Source organism: Podarcis gaigeae (genome assembly GCF_964106915.1).
Source record: "Podarcis gaigeae genome assembly, chromosome: 16".
Classification (NCBI taxonomy): Eukaryota; Metazoa; Chordata; class Lepidosauria; order Squamata; family Lacertidae; genus Podarcis; species Podarcis gaigeae.
The window spans coordinates 17,068,476-17,082,825 of NC_139693.1; the positions used below are offsets into that span (position 1 = coordinate 17,068,476).

At 46.6% G+C, this 14,350-nt stretch overlaps 1 protein-coding gene across 1 annotated transcript in view; it reads left to right on the forward strand.

Moving 5' to 3' along the window:
• The window catches only part of ITGA10 (integrin subunit alpha 10), a 55,181-nt gene that overhangs the window by 14,507 nt on the left and 26,324 nt on the right, over positions 1-14,350 (forward strand). The window contains 5 exon segments of the mRNA XM_083716625.1: positions 45-156; positions 5,459-5,568; positions 6,974-7,062; positions 9,911-10,025; positions 11,101-11,228. Coding sequence (XP_083572751.1) covers positions 45-156; positions 5,459-5,568; positions 6,974-7,062; positions 9,911-10,025; positions 11,101-11,228 — 554 coding nt within the window.

The following is a 14,350-nucleotide window of genomic DNA, read 5'->3' on the forward strand; positions in this document are numbered from 1 at the left end:
TATATATATTTGTAAAAATGCTCTCAATTTCTCTATCATTCAAGGGTTTGGAACTCCATTTAACATTGATGTGAAAAGACCTCAGATCTTCCGTGGCCCACAGGAAGCCCAGTTTGGGTACAAAGTCCTTCAGTACACAGCTCAGGGGCAGAAATGGTAAGTCAAGGCTGGTTAAACCTAACCTGCAATAGCTGTTTTGAATATGACCATTCCTCTCTTTTTTATAGATTGTCACCAAAACTTACACGTACGTGGAAGCTTAAAACCACGGCCTCAGCCTCTTGTTCAATTATCCAGAAACCTGAGGGAAGACATGTCCTTCCAGGGCCAGCCCTACTATTAGACAAAGTGAGCTGACTGACTCAGGCAGCTAATTTCCAGTGTCATGGAAGGGCAGACTACTTGCTGCTTACTTTTTAAATTTTAACATGTTATTATTTCATAAAAGTGTGCTGCATTTTTACTGCTGCCAGGGAGGGGAAGATATGCTGATGGGATTATCTTTAGGCCTCAGGTTCCAAAATAACTTGGCTAGCCTTTGACACTGCAATTTGATGGGCGGTGAGTGGTGTGTGAAGGATTTCCTGCTCCACCACAGGGAGCAAATTGTCTTCGGCGCGTTCTGTCTACAAATATATTTTTTTTGGGGGGGCGGTTATATTGCTCCAAAGGAGGGAGGCAAATTAGCACTTTGAATGCCAAGACGTAAGGGAGTGGAGTATGCCTGTACCCTCTCACAGGTTGGGGGGGAAATTGAGGGAATTCTTTGCATCCATCTTTATAGTGGAAAATCTAGGGCAGATTCCCAGTGCCTGAACTAACAACTTGTGCAGGAAGGGAGTCTGAGGAACTGAGGCAGATAGAGGTGATGAGATGAATCTAGGCCTAACAGGCACAATGAAAACTGACAAAAGTCCGGATGGAATCCACCCTGGGACTCAAACGTGAATTTCCTAATCTTCTAACAAAAATATGTAACTTGGTCCCTCAGATGAGCCTCCACACCTGTGGACTGGAAAGAAGACAGTGCAACACCAAGTTTTAGAAAAGGAGCCTGGAGGGATCCTTTGAAATTACAGGCTGGTTAGCTCGATGTCTGTCCTGGGAAAACATTGGGGTCTGCTGACCCCAGTGTGCTCCAACTCTGAAAATGATCTGCACTAGGGATCGTTAGGACAGGATTTGAAAAATAAAACTGCCAATATCATTATGCCGTTATATAAATCTATGCTGCGACTGCACTAGGCATACTATGTGAAGTTCTGGACACCTCCCTTCCAAAAGTATATTGTAGAGCAGGAGAAGGTTTCAGAAAAAAGGCCACCAACATGATCAAAGTGATGAAGCCACTCTTTCCCATGAGGAAAGGTTGCCACGTTTGGGACTTTTTAATTTAGAGGAAAGGCAAAAAAGAAGTGACATGATAGAAGTTTATAAAATTACACATGGCATGGAGAAAGTGGTTAGAGAAAAGCTTTTCCTCCTCTCATAACATTAGAACCTAGTGGTCAATAACCCAGGTAATAAACTGAAATCGTTGTGATGATCATGATGATAAAGATGATTCCTTAAGCATCTCTAGATATATCTCTAAGGGGCGATTTTGAATGGAATTTTTTACAGAGACTAGGGTATGTGCTGAAACATTCAGCGTTTCTTTTCTAGTGGCGGGGGGGGGGCGGGGCGGGGAGACTATTTGAATGAAGGTTTTGGCTTTGAGGCCAAGGATCTAAGGAATGAAACAGGCAATGATTTCCTGACAAATTGTAGTACCTAAAAAATCTGTCTTCCCCTACCACACCCTTGAGGCCTAAATGCAGGTCTAAAAACAGCCCCCTGTTGCTCATTTCTGCCTTTCCTCCGAGGCAGCTTCCACCTCTTCTCTGGTGTCCTGCGTCAAGTCCTGAATCAGAAAGGGAAATTCCAAGCTGCACCATTGATTTCCCCAATTGCACATCCGCTGGACTTGTTAAAGAACAAAAGAACAAAAGGGAACTGTTGGCAGCACTCGTGCACTTGAGAATAATTGACAGATGGAGAAGAAATTCAGTACAGTATATGCCAGACTTCCATATGCTGCCATTAAGGGTGGCCAGGGAACTGGGTCCAAAGATCACATGAAACACAGAGGCACTCAAGAAGAGCCTCTGTGTGCAGCCGCCATAGCTGCTGGTGGGTGTTTGGAGCGTCCCCTGATGGCTCAGAGCCACATGGAGGCTGTCCTGCTGAATGGGTTCACCAGATGTCTGGCCTCCTTAGCTTGAAATGATGCTGTGGGGGAGTTGGAAATGGGATGTCTCATGAATTTATGTTATCGGGGTGAAATATACTCGGAGTCGAGAGTGGATTTCATGCTCTTTATTCAGCTCATAGTGGTGAGGAGGAATGGAAGTTCCCCCAGAATGTCTGCTTTATATACATTATTTACACAATGGGCCCCACGTGATTGGCTCATTCTGGGATTCTCCTGTAGGCCAATCAGGTCGTGGATTCACTTCCACCTGGAGATGGATTGGTTGGCTCCTGTGGACCAATCAGACTGCTGCATTCTGAATCCTATTGTTCTAGGACCAATCAGACTGCTGCATTTTGGATCCTATTCAACTCAGTACATAACACAGGGAGACCTGAGCTTTCGACCTGAAAATGGGATTCAGTGTGGGTTAAGATTTGCCAACTGATCCAGGCCTTCTCTTGCGGTGTAGAAAGGTTTCTCAGCTTGGAGATAATGTAATGGAGGTGCCAGGTGATATGTAATGTAAGATATGTAATGGAGGTGCCAGGTGAGCCACCCTGGGGAGAGTACTCTACACAGTGGTGAAGGAATGAGGTGCAGTAGGTCCACGCCACCCCAGGTGTCACCACTCAGGGGGGTGACAAAATGCTGGGTGGGACTCACTGCGGGGCCTTCACGTCTCTCCTGGGAGAGATGCGGTGGTTTCTGCGCACGCAGGCTCTGCGCTGCCCAAATGGTTTGCCCGCTTCCTCCCTTCTCCCAGCTGTAGAGTGGCTGAGTGGAAGGAGGCAGGCAGACTCCCGAGGCCCCACGGTGCGCCCCACCCTTAGGTGCGCCGCCCCAGGCGCTCGAGTGGCTTCCTCCGCCGCTGACTCTACAAGTGGGGATCCACTGCAGAAAGGGCCCATTCTCATGTTGCCACCCTCCAGACATTTTGTAGAGGGGGCAGTTGAAGAAGGGCCTCAGAGGATGAACACAGGCTCTGGATTTCTTCACAGAATCTTAGAGTTGGGACCCCAAGGTTCATCTAGTCTAACTGCCTGCAATGCAGGAATCTCAGCTAAAGCATCCATGACAGATGGCCACCCAACCTCTGTTTGAAAACCTCCACCTCTCGTGGGAGTCGGTTCCACTGCTGAATAGCTCTTGCTGTCAGAAAGTTATTTTTTTACGAATTTTTAGTTGGAATCTCCTTTCTTGCAACTTGAAGCCATTGGTTCAAGTCCGACCATCCAGAGTGGGGGAAAACAAGCATGCTCTCGCCTCCATTGTGATGACAGCCCTTTAAGATATTTGAAGATGGCTATCATATCTCCTCTCTGTCTCCTCTTTTCCAGGCTAAACACACCCAGTTCCTTCAAGTGCTCCTTATGAGCCTTAGTTTCCAGACCCTTGATCATCATGTGGGGGATTGGTGTTATATACTCAAACCATCTTGGGGGCAACCTGGCCTGCTGAATTCATCTCACTGATGAGGAGTGGGGCTGACACACAGTTGCATCTTTTGATACCTCCAGATATTGTAATATGGTAGAACATTGGGGTGATAGGCTGTCAGGGAACTGACATCAGAGCGAGAAGCGGAGGCAGGGCTCCCGAGCGATGCCGGAGAGGGGACCAGCAGGGGGGAAGGAATTCAGGGTAACACCAATAGAGAAGAGAGGGAGATGGAGGAATTGGTGACAGGGCTCCAAGACCCTTCCCCCGAAACTAGTGGAGAGAGCGCTGGCACGCCCCTGCCTTCCCCTTACTTGCGCAGACGCGTTCCGCGCAGGGAACATAGGAGGAGACTCGGGGTCAAACAGCTTTTATGCTGGAAGAGGTTCCAGAAACGCCCACTGACGGATTCTGCAAGTGACTAACAGGTCACGGAGGGCGAGCTCAGACCCTAAGCATGGTTGGGCAAGCAAGCTAACTAAACCGAAGGCAATTTACGCACAAGTAACCCCTCACAACCATTACATAGGCTAAATCCCAAGCAGCACCTTCAGAGGAAAACTGTGGGGAATGCCCTACTTCCCCATAATATATTTCTATCGTATTACCAGAATGAAGGAGGAATCTGTGATCTTGCTGGCGATGATGAATCCAGGAATCAGATGCAAAGCTTAACATGATCATTCTGTTTCCCATGGAAAAGGCATCTCAGAGTGGGCAATGGGGCTCATGAGCTTGGGGGGACTGGCTTCAGTGAGAAAGTGGGGCAGCGTGTCGGATCCCGCCCCCAAACCAAGAACTGGGTTCTCCAAAGCCAACACTTTGGGGGGGGTGGGGTGCCAGTAATGTATTAGGGATGCCTCCCTTTCCTTTCTCCACCTTCTTTCCAGACACATTGAGTGAGTAGATGAGGTGGTGAGAACAGTTTTTGGGACCCCCTGGGAAAGGGGATGGACAAAATGAAGGGTGGGGGGAGGAATGAGAGAGGGGAAAGTGAGGAGGAGGAAGGAAATGCAGAGAAATGGGCCTCCCTCTTCTTTTCCCTTCCTTTCTCTCTCCTGCACAAACCTCCATCCAACTCTGTCCTGCCAAATTTCACAGTTCATCATCTAGTTTTCAGTACAGTAATAGTAATACAGTGCTTAAAAAAAAAATCCAAACTACTCTTCGTCTTTTTTTGCAAGATGTGATTTCCCTCACAACAATCCTGTGAGGTAATGCAGCACATTCACTCTACCCTTTTACAGATAAAGTGCTAGAATAGAGGGGGATGGCTACTTGCTAGATAGGGCCACTGCTGCCTCCATCTCCTCTTTTCTGGGGCAGCTCCTAAAAAGCTACATGGGGAGCAGCAATTGACAGTGTTTTTATAACCCTTAAAAGCCAGGGAATTAATCAGTGACATGAACCCATGGCTCCTAATTCCATGTGAAACTCCCGTTGCAAAGAACCGTGTTTTACCTGCAAAATTATGCCACAATACTCCAAAAAACAATATACAAATATTGGCATGGTTTCATGTTATTGTGACTTTTAAATCATTTAATGGCATCAGGCAGGATTTTCAGCACCTGCTGAAAACATTTTTGTTTAGACATGCCTATCCAGAATGTTGACATGTGGTTTTTTTAGTTTACCATTGGTTTTAATTATTATTTGAATGTTATGAATGGCTCTTTTAAACTGTGTTTTATTGATTTTTTTTTTGTAAACCGCTTTGAGTTTTCTTTTTCTTTTTATAGTCAAGTGGTTTATACATTTAATGAAATAAAGAAATCTCAACAGGATGCTGGTGGGGGCACCTTGGGATGGGACGGCAGATGACAGAAAAGGTGACATTTACAAGTGCATTGTGGGAGAGAGGAACAACTCAACGTGCGCCAAAGTCAACATAGGTAGGTATTGACATCATTGCTGAGAAGTACTTGCCCTGCCTCTGCCCCATCAGTTTCAGAACTCATACTGTTGCTGGGATTGGATGGCTTAAAGGTTTTATTCAATAAGTTAGCACAGTGTCCCAAAAATGAGTCTAGAAGTTGCAAGTTTATGAGGCACAGCAGGTAAGCTAAGATATTCCAAAAATTGGGGAGTCAGGGGCTGGACTGAGGAGAAATTGTGGGAACTGCCCCCCCCCTTCCTGCACCTTCCCTAGAAGAGGAGGACAGTATAGATTTAGAACAGTGGTTTGCAGAAGGTCATAGTTCAGAGGCTACAGCAGTGGGGTAGCGTGGGGGGTGCAGGGGGGGCCGGCCGCACCGGGCGCAACATCTGGGGGTTAGGGTTAGGGGGCGCAAATCCACGGGTTAGGCGGCGCAAATCCACGGGTTAGGGGGCGCAGATTACTTGCCTTGCCCCGGGTGCTGACAACCCACGCTACGCCACTGGGCTGCAGGGGGGAGAAGCTAGGAAATATTGGGAGAGCAGCGGCAGATAGACAGCTAACAGACTGAAGTGTCTCTTGAAAGTATTCCTGACGCCCCTTTTCCCAGAACAAGGCGTGCCTTGAGAGTAATAGAACAGAAAACTCAGAGGCAGAAAGCACAGATCAGCCAGCACAGGGGGGATGTAGAATAGGAGGGACTGAGGGGGTGGGACTTGGAGCAATGCCATTAACTAAGAGAGACCGCGTTCCTTTCTCTCTCTCTGTGAATATTGAATAAACTACTTGGTAAGAATTCTTTGTGTTTTTCCGCTTCTTGGCTTCCCACCGTGAGAGGGATAGGATTCCTGGAAGCCTTGACACCCCCCTGTGCTTCCTTTTTGAAGAGAGGGACAAATACAGCTATTTGAAAAGTTGAGCTTCTGAGCCTCAAGAGACTGGGCGAGCAATTGGGCACTGAGTGGGCCGTGACTGGTCCAAAGTCTCCATGAGGGTTAAGCACACATGGTCTTTTCATGCTGGCACTGTGTCCCTGGATTCATAGACTCATAGAATTGTGGAATTGGAAGGGAGATGGAGCAGAGACAGCAGGACCAGCTCACTGTTGGATTTATTGTCAGGTTCCCTGATTTAGGGCTTGTTGTACCCTTCTGTGACCATCCTTAATAAAAAAATAAATCGGGTATGATCCTGAGTCTTGCAGCAGAATTCATGGAGGGTTTGGGGGAGGCAAGGGCAGGCGTACATCACGGAAGAGGGTTTTAATGTACAGGGTAGCTATTACCTCTCATTCCAGTCCCAGCCATGATCCGATGCCAGGCTCATATTTTTGTATGTGTCCTTCCCCCCCCCCTCCACTTCCTCTTCTTACTTCTCTTCCTCCCCCACCCTCTTGCTGGCCTCTTGTGAACTAAAATTAGGTGACATGGCCCTGCAGAACAACTCCAGGCAAATCAAAAACATGCATTTTGGAATGTCGCTTGTGGCCAACAAAGATGACGGGTTTGTGGTGAGCAATATTTGCGGTGTCTTTTTCTGTATTTAAATTGAAAACACAAACAGAGACAGATGCACAAAAATGAGATCTAGGAAAGGCTGCTATTATTTCAATGGAAGCCAGGTGAACCGTAAGGCTAGGGTCCCCCACATGGCCCCATATTTTATTTCTAAAATGAAGTTTTGTTTGTTTATTTGAAAGAGGGGGTGTCTGCCATTTTGGTCTGTCTTTCATTTATTTTGGTATGTGTATTTTGCCTTTTGGGGGATAGATTCACATGCATCTGGGGCATCAGTTTATATATGATATCTCCATCAGTCTTCAGTTAAGAGGCTGGTCCCGTTCCTTGCATACAATGCTTCAAGCACTGAATTTGTGGTAGCCGGAGGGTTTTGCAACCTGGCTTTGCAAAAAACATTTTGTCATTTTTACCAAAGATAATGAAAAGACATAGAACAGTTCATTTACTAGGGAAGAAAGAAGTGCATGCTTGCATCCTGCAAACAGGATGCAGGGTGTGTTTTGGAAAAGCAGAGTGAAGAAACAAAAATTAGGGATTTTGATGGTAGTGTTCCCATTCACCCCACCTCCAGTCTCAGCAAAGCCCCTATGTCTTTTAGGAGCCGTGGGGTGTGCTGAAAATCAACAGGCAAGGCAATTCAGTAGCAGAATGGAGCAAGATTGACAAAAATGTTGCCTTGGGTATAGTCAGGATCTATTTATATTTTTTAAAGTAGTGTATTTCAAGAATACTTATTGTGGTTATTTTGTCGTGTCTCATGATAGCTACGGCAATTTTATTGTCACATGACTAACAACAAGCCCGTTGTTGTCAATGGACAAACAACCCATTTAATTCCCACTAAGCAAGGGGATTTAATGTGTAGGAGGATCGTGGCCTTGAAAACGAGAAACCGGCAACCTGGGAGAACCATTGTGCAGAGTCTCAAACGTGGCCCCTGATGGAAAGGCAGAGATTGTGAAAACTCTGCTTGTCATGTTTCTGCCTGCCAAAAACTTGCAAGTAACAGCGGGGTGGGGGGCCCCTTCTTTAATGGAGGTGTGCCTGTAAAGATCACAGCTGCAGCCAACGATGGCACACCCAAAGGAGCTTAATTCCTTCCCTGAACAGCTGGCCAGGGAGGCTGTGGCTGGTATCTAGGGCAGCTTGGCTGGGCGTTCCCTGCAAGCAGAGGAGGCCGTTAGCTGCTGCTTGGCTGGCTGGCATTTTTGTGGTGAGGCTCTTGTTTACTCTCAAAGCCCGCGTGAGCATCTGTTTGAAGCTGGCCTGAGGGCAGCGAGGCCCCGAAAGAAAGCGGGTTGAGCAGGACAGCCTTTCAAAGCAGCAAATGAACACAGGGGAGCTGCAGTTGTTGGTAATGGGGCTGAGTCCCGCAGCCCTGACAAGGGTTCCTGAGATGGGACCTGTGAAAAAATGGAATGAATAACTAAATATTCAAAACTTTTGCACTGGGAAACTTGGAATTCCACAGCCTGTATAATGAATTACATATGTGCCAGCTGTCCCTCTTTATTGGGGACAAGCCCTGTTTTTTTAATCCGTGTCACTGGTGCAAGAACTGGCTTTTAAACCAGAAATTCCCAAACCTGTTTGGGCTATTTCCACTTTGGTTCCCTAAACTCAACCCCGGTGTCCCGTACTCTATTAAAAAAAAGCACCATTCACTAAGGAAGGTGATAACACAATAAAATTCAAAACAGTAACAATTAGGGGTCATCCAAACTTGATTTTGTGCCACAAAACAGCTCTGCACTTTAAAGTGGAAAACCCAAATTGCCGCATATTCCGATTCAGTGGGTTTTCACGAGGAAAGTGTCGTGTGTGTGTGTGTTCGGACACAGCACTTTAAACCACAGACCTGTGCCTAGGAAGCACAGGGCAAAAGGTAATTGTGGATGAGCCCTTAGCTGCACATTTATTCAAAATCCAGTTAAAACTATTTACCGTATTTTTTTGTCTATAAGATGCCCCCATGTATAAGACACCCCCTATTTTGGGGGAATTTGGTTTAAGAAAATGGGGGGCGGGGAGATACTATCCGTGTATAAGATGAGCCCAGGTTTTGAACATTATTTTAGAGTAAAAAAAATAGTCTTATACACGGAAGGTCGGGACGCGGGTGGCGCTGTGGGTTAAACCACAGAGCCTAGGACTTGCCGATCAGAAGATTGGCGGTTCGAATCCCCGCGACGGGGTGAGCTCTCGTTGCTCGGTCCCTGCTCCTGCCAACCTAGCAGTTCGAAAGCACGTCAAAGTGCAAGTAGATAAATAGGTACCGCTCTGGCGGGAAGGTAAATGGTGTTTCCATGCGCTGCTCTGGTTCTCCAGAAGTGGTTTAGTCATGCTGGCCACATGACCCGGAAGCTGTATGCTGGCTCCCTTGGCCAATAAAGCGAGATGAGCACCACAATCCCAGAGTCGGTCATGACTAGACCTAATAGTCAGGGGTCCCTTTTCCTATACACAGAAAAGTATGGTAGTTTAATGAATTCAACAAGATGGATTAACTTAATCCAGTGATACCAGCTTTTCAAAGTCTGAGAGTCATTGACACCTCCAGCGCCCCCCCCACTGCCCCCTTGCCTCTTAGCTCCCCCCCAGGTAATCCCCACTGCCCACAGGGGGCAGTACCACACACTTTTAACCCCTCCTGATTGTACCCAAAACTGTCTCAGTTTCTGAACATGCTAAGAATTGTCTGGCAAAAGAGAACAGGAAGCTGTCAGACCGTTGGTCTATCTAGCTCAGTAAAGTCTGGCAGCAACAATCCACTTAAACCAGTTTGCATCTTCTCTCCAGTGTGGCTGGGCAGGTTCTTATGTCCGGTTCTCTTGACAGGCCTGTGCCCCCCTGTGGTCCCAGGAATGCGGCACGTCCATGTTCAGCACCGGGATTTGCACCAGCGTGGATGAGAACTTCCGCCTGACGGAAAACATCGCCCCAACAGCTCAGAGTAAGTTTTGGCATGGTGTGTCAGATTTCTAAAGCGGCCAGCATTGAGGGCCGCGGCTGGAAGCCCTTCTTCTCTCTACTCCCAAGTCCCTCAGAAATAGTTGTGTTGGTCCAGGAGAAAGGGAAATGCCATTTTGCACATGTTCAGAAGTGCTCTGGGCTAGCCAATACGGCACCCTCTTGTTGCAGCATTTAAGGTAGCAGGTGATGATAAGAAAGAAGAGAGTTTGGATTTGATATCCCGCTCTATCACTACCCTAAGGAGTCTCAAAGCGGCTAACATTCTCCTTTCTCTTCCTCCCTCACAACAAACACTCTGTGAGGTGAGTGAGGCTGAGAGACTTCTGAGAAGTGCGACTGGCCTAAGGTCACCCAGCAGCTGCATGTGGAGGAGTGGGGAAGCGAACCCGGTTCACCAGATTACGAGTCTACTGCTCTTAACCACTACACCACACTGGCTCTCAAGGAGGGCCTTTATCTACCTGAAATCCTGGAGAGAGTTGCTGCCTCCCAGAGTAGGCTGGTCTGAACAAGCAGTTTGACTGAATATATGGCAGCTTCCTGTGTTAAAAGCTGTTGGGTGTTTTAGTGATTTGAAATGCAGGAACCACTGTGAGCATTTAAGCCCCCCCCCCCGCCCCGCAAGGTTAGTGTTTTCCTTCAGCCTGCAGGCCCAGAAGAACTCATTGCAATGATTCCACATGACTCAGGCTCTGGAAAGTCGTGTTGGGACATCAGTCATGCATCGTGTGCCAATGACTTTTCTCCATGGACTCACTGAGGTGGCAGCCTTAGGCCTCTGTTGAATCACTTCAGGCTAGTGGGGCCGTGTGCCATATTTTACAGAGAGCAGACCCCTATTTTAAGAGCGTGGCCTGGTCAAAATCCAGTTTAGGGATTTTGTAAAGGAGGAGAGGGGTGTGTATATGTTTGGAAGTTGCCCATTCCCCATAAATGGGTCATCTTGCTAGTCCCAGCTTTTTGGAGAAAAACATATTTGCCTGCCACTATCCCCCCTGAAAAAAACAACCCTCCTTTGCCATTGCCTAACTTTCTGCCTTTTCAATTACATACAGGATGCTCAACTTACATGGACATAATAATTGTTCTGGATGGTTCCAACAGCATTTATCCTTGGTACGAGGTGCAGAACTTTCTTAGCAACATCCTTAGCAAATTTTTCATCGATCCAGAGCAGATCCAAGTGAGTTTGCTATTTTGTTTGAAATGAGTTTTTAAATGATCATCCAAACATATATGATGGAAAAAATATATTTGAAATTGCAGTATAGGCTTGGCTACCTATTCATATACTAAGCTACACTTCAATTTATAAATTACAGTGGTACCTCGGCTTACATACGCTTCAGGTTACATACGCTTCAGGTTACATATGCTTCCGGTTACAGACTCCACTAACCCGGAAATAGTACCTCAGGTTAAGAACTTTGCTTCAGGATGAGAACAGAAATCGTGCTCCGGCGGCGCGGCAGCAGCAGGAGGCCCCATTAGCTAAAGTGGAGCTTCAGGTTAAGAACAGTTTCAGGTTAAGAACGGACCTCCGGAATGAATTAAGTACTTAACCCGAGGTACCACTGTATTGTTTCTTTCCATTATTTGTTAAATAGTCATTCTGCAGCTTCACACAATCAACTGCAAAACCGTCAGCTTCTAGCGCTCAGTAAACATATGGGACCACTCAGTTCCACTCATTTAACTCTCCTCTTGATAACTTAGCTTCACAGTAACTTACTTATTCCAAATCAGCTTTCACAGGGCAAAATCACTGTGGAAAAATTTTATAAGGCAATATCACTGTTGCAAACTAGAGATTTGATGGGGGGGGGCGGTTCTTGAAGATTCTGTGCTTGCTGGTCTGCTGGGAGTTGAAATCCAAAACATCTGGAGGGCAGCAGGTCAGGAAAGGCCAGTATACAGTGTGACTTGTTTTAAAAGGGGCAGAGGGTTGAGAGCCACCCAAGACATCCCTGTGAGAGTCTGCTTGGCTTCCTCCCCACATCCTCCGGCTATGTTGGCTGAGGAAACGCTTAGACACTCTGCTTGGACCGTTTCCCTGACTCACGCATGATGAGAAGGAAGCTGTGCTGGGCCAAAGCCAAGGGCAAGGCATTATTACCATCAACACCACTAGTCATTATTATTGGTATTCTTACACCCTATATTTTTCTAGGCACTGTAGATGAATAAAGCAACATAGTCCTACTCACAAGCTTATAGTCTAATGGGCAGGGATGCTGTTCCAAAGGACAGGGGCAGCCACACTAAAAGCCCTGCTCTGAGTTTACGGCAGAGCAGGCTTCTGAGATCTTTGGATCTTGAAAGATAAACTCTCCTGCAGACTGTTGCCATCTGCTGGGTGTATAAGGGATAAGCCGGTCCCTCAAGTAAGCTGGACCAGAAGTGTACGTTACATGTTAGTGGCAACACCATGAACTTGGCCAGATAGTAAATTGGCAGCCAGAGCAAATCCTGCAAGAAAAGATCTTACGTTTCACAATGTAAACTCAGAACATCCATTGCTATACTCAAGTGTCAGAGAACCTAGATTTCGCTGACCCAGATTATGATGGTGGCAATCTGCTGCTTCTAGTAATTTTGAAATTTTGACCATATTTAATTTGTTGCCATTAAGCAATGCTCACCTTTTTGAAGGCTAGGTTGCATATAAATATTATACCCCATATGAAGAGTTTGGGAAAACCATTTTGTGTGTGTGTGTGTGGAATGTATTTGTTCAGATGGCTGGTCTTAACAACAGCCATCATTTGATATTTAAGCTACGCAATGTCAAGTTTGTGTATAATAATTCAGCTCGGAAACAGAAGGAAACCTTGGCATGCAAAGCCACCTTCTCAGTTATATATCCACTACTGTTTCTGAGCAGAATTTTAACTTTCAATAACTCAATTACTCTACACATAATAACATAAAAAGAACCCTTCTGGATGAGACCAGAGTCCCAGCATCCTGTTCTCACAGTGGCCAACCAGATGCCTGTGGGAAACCTTCAGGCAGGATCCGAGCACAAGAACAACTCTCCCCTCCTGCAGTTTGCCTCCGACTGTGGAGACAGAGCATAGCCATCATGACTAGCAGCCATTGATAGCTTTATCCTCCATGAATTTGTCTAATCCTGTTTAAAGCCATCTAAGATAGGGACCGACATGCCCTCCTGCAGGAGGATTTTCATAGTTTAACTATGCACTGTGTAAAAAAAATCCATTCTTTCTCTGTCCTGAGCCCTCCAACATTCAGTTTCCTTGTATGTCCATGAATTCTAGTGTTGTGAGAGAAGGAGAAAATCTCCAGAATTGACAAGGAACTGTGCCAGGGTTTGATATCTCCTCCACTTCATCCATGCAAAAACTTGAGAGCCAGTGTGGTGTAGTGGTTAAGAGCGGTGGACTCATAATCTGGTGAACCGGGTTCGATTCCCCGCTCCTCCACCTGCAGCTGCTGGGTGACCTTGGGCCAGTCGCACTTCTCTGAAGTCTCTCAGCCTCACTCACCTCACAGAGTGTTTGTTGTGGAGGAGGAAGGGAAAGGAGAATATTAGCCGCTTTGAGACTCCTTCGGGTAACGATAAAGCGGGATATCAAATCCAAACTCTTAAAAAAATATATCCATGCAAAAACTTAAATCGCCCCAACTTTTAATTAATGCAAAAAAAGGGGGAACCATAAATTAAATGGAATGTGCCCCTAATGGCCATGTGTGACTCTCAGAGTGTGGCCACGTTCTGTAGTTCACCCCTAAATACTTTATTTCTCCTTGGCCTGTTAGCAGCACGTGCTGGGGTATCGCTTGACCTTTTCCCCGATCTCCGTTGCTGCTGCAGGATGGAGCCTGTGCCAGGGCAGAGGCGTGGGACGTTTCAAAACCCCAGCCTGTGGAAAACAGGAAGCTTAAAGAAAACAGGGAGAGGGAGGGAAGGGGACCTGGTTCTGTGTAGCCTCATTGTGAGCCGCAGAGGGGCTCTCTGCTGAGTCAGCATGAGCGCGAAAACCTTCTCCGAGGCTAAGGAAGGGTTGGCAAGAAGGGGAGCGGATGGCAGTTCCCCAAGCAAAACACACCTTTTGTTGTTGCAGATGTTTCGGACTCCAACTCCCAGAAGCTCTGCTAGTCAGCATGGGCAATAGCCGGGGTGTGTGTGATGGGATCTGTAGTTCAGGGACATCTGATGGGCTGGGAGGGGGGAAAGAGAAAATTCCCTTTGTGGTTCAGTACAGAGGCTCACACCAAACACTCTTTTTAAATTTTTTCCTTATATATAATTTTTATTAAATTTTCCGTTTTACAATTTAA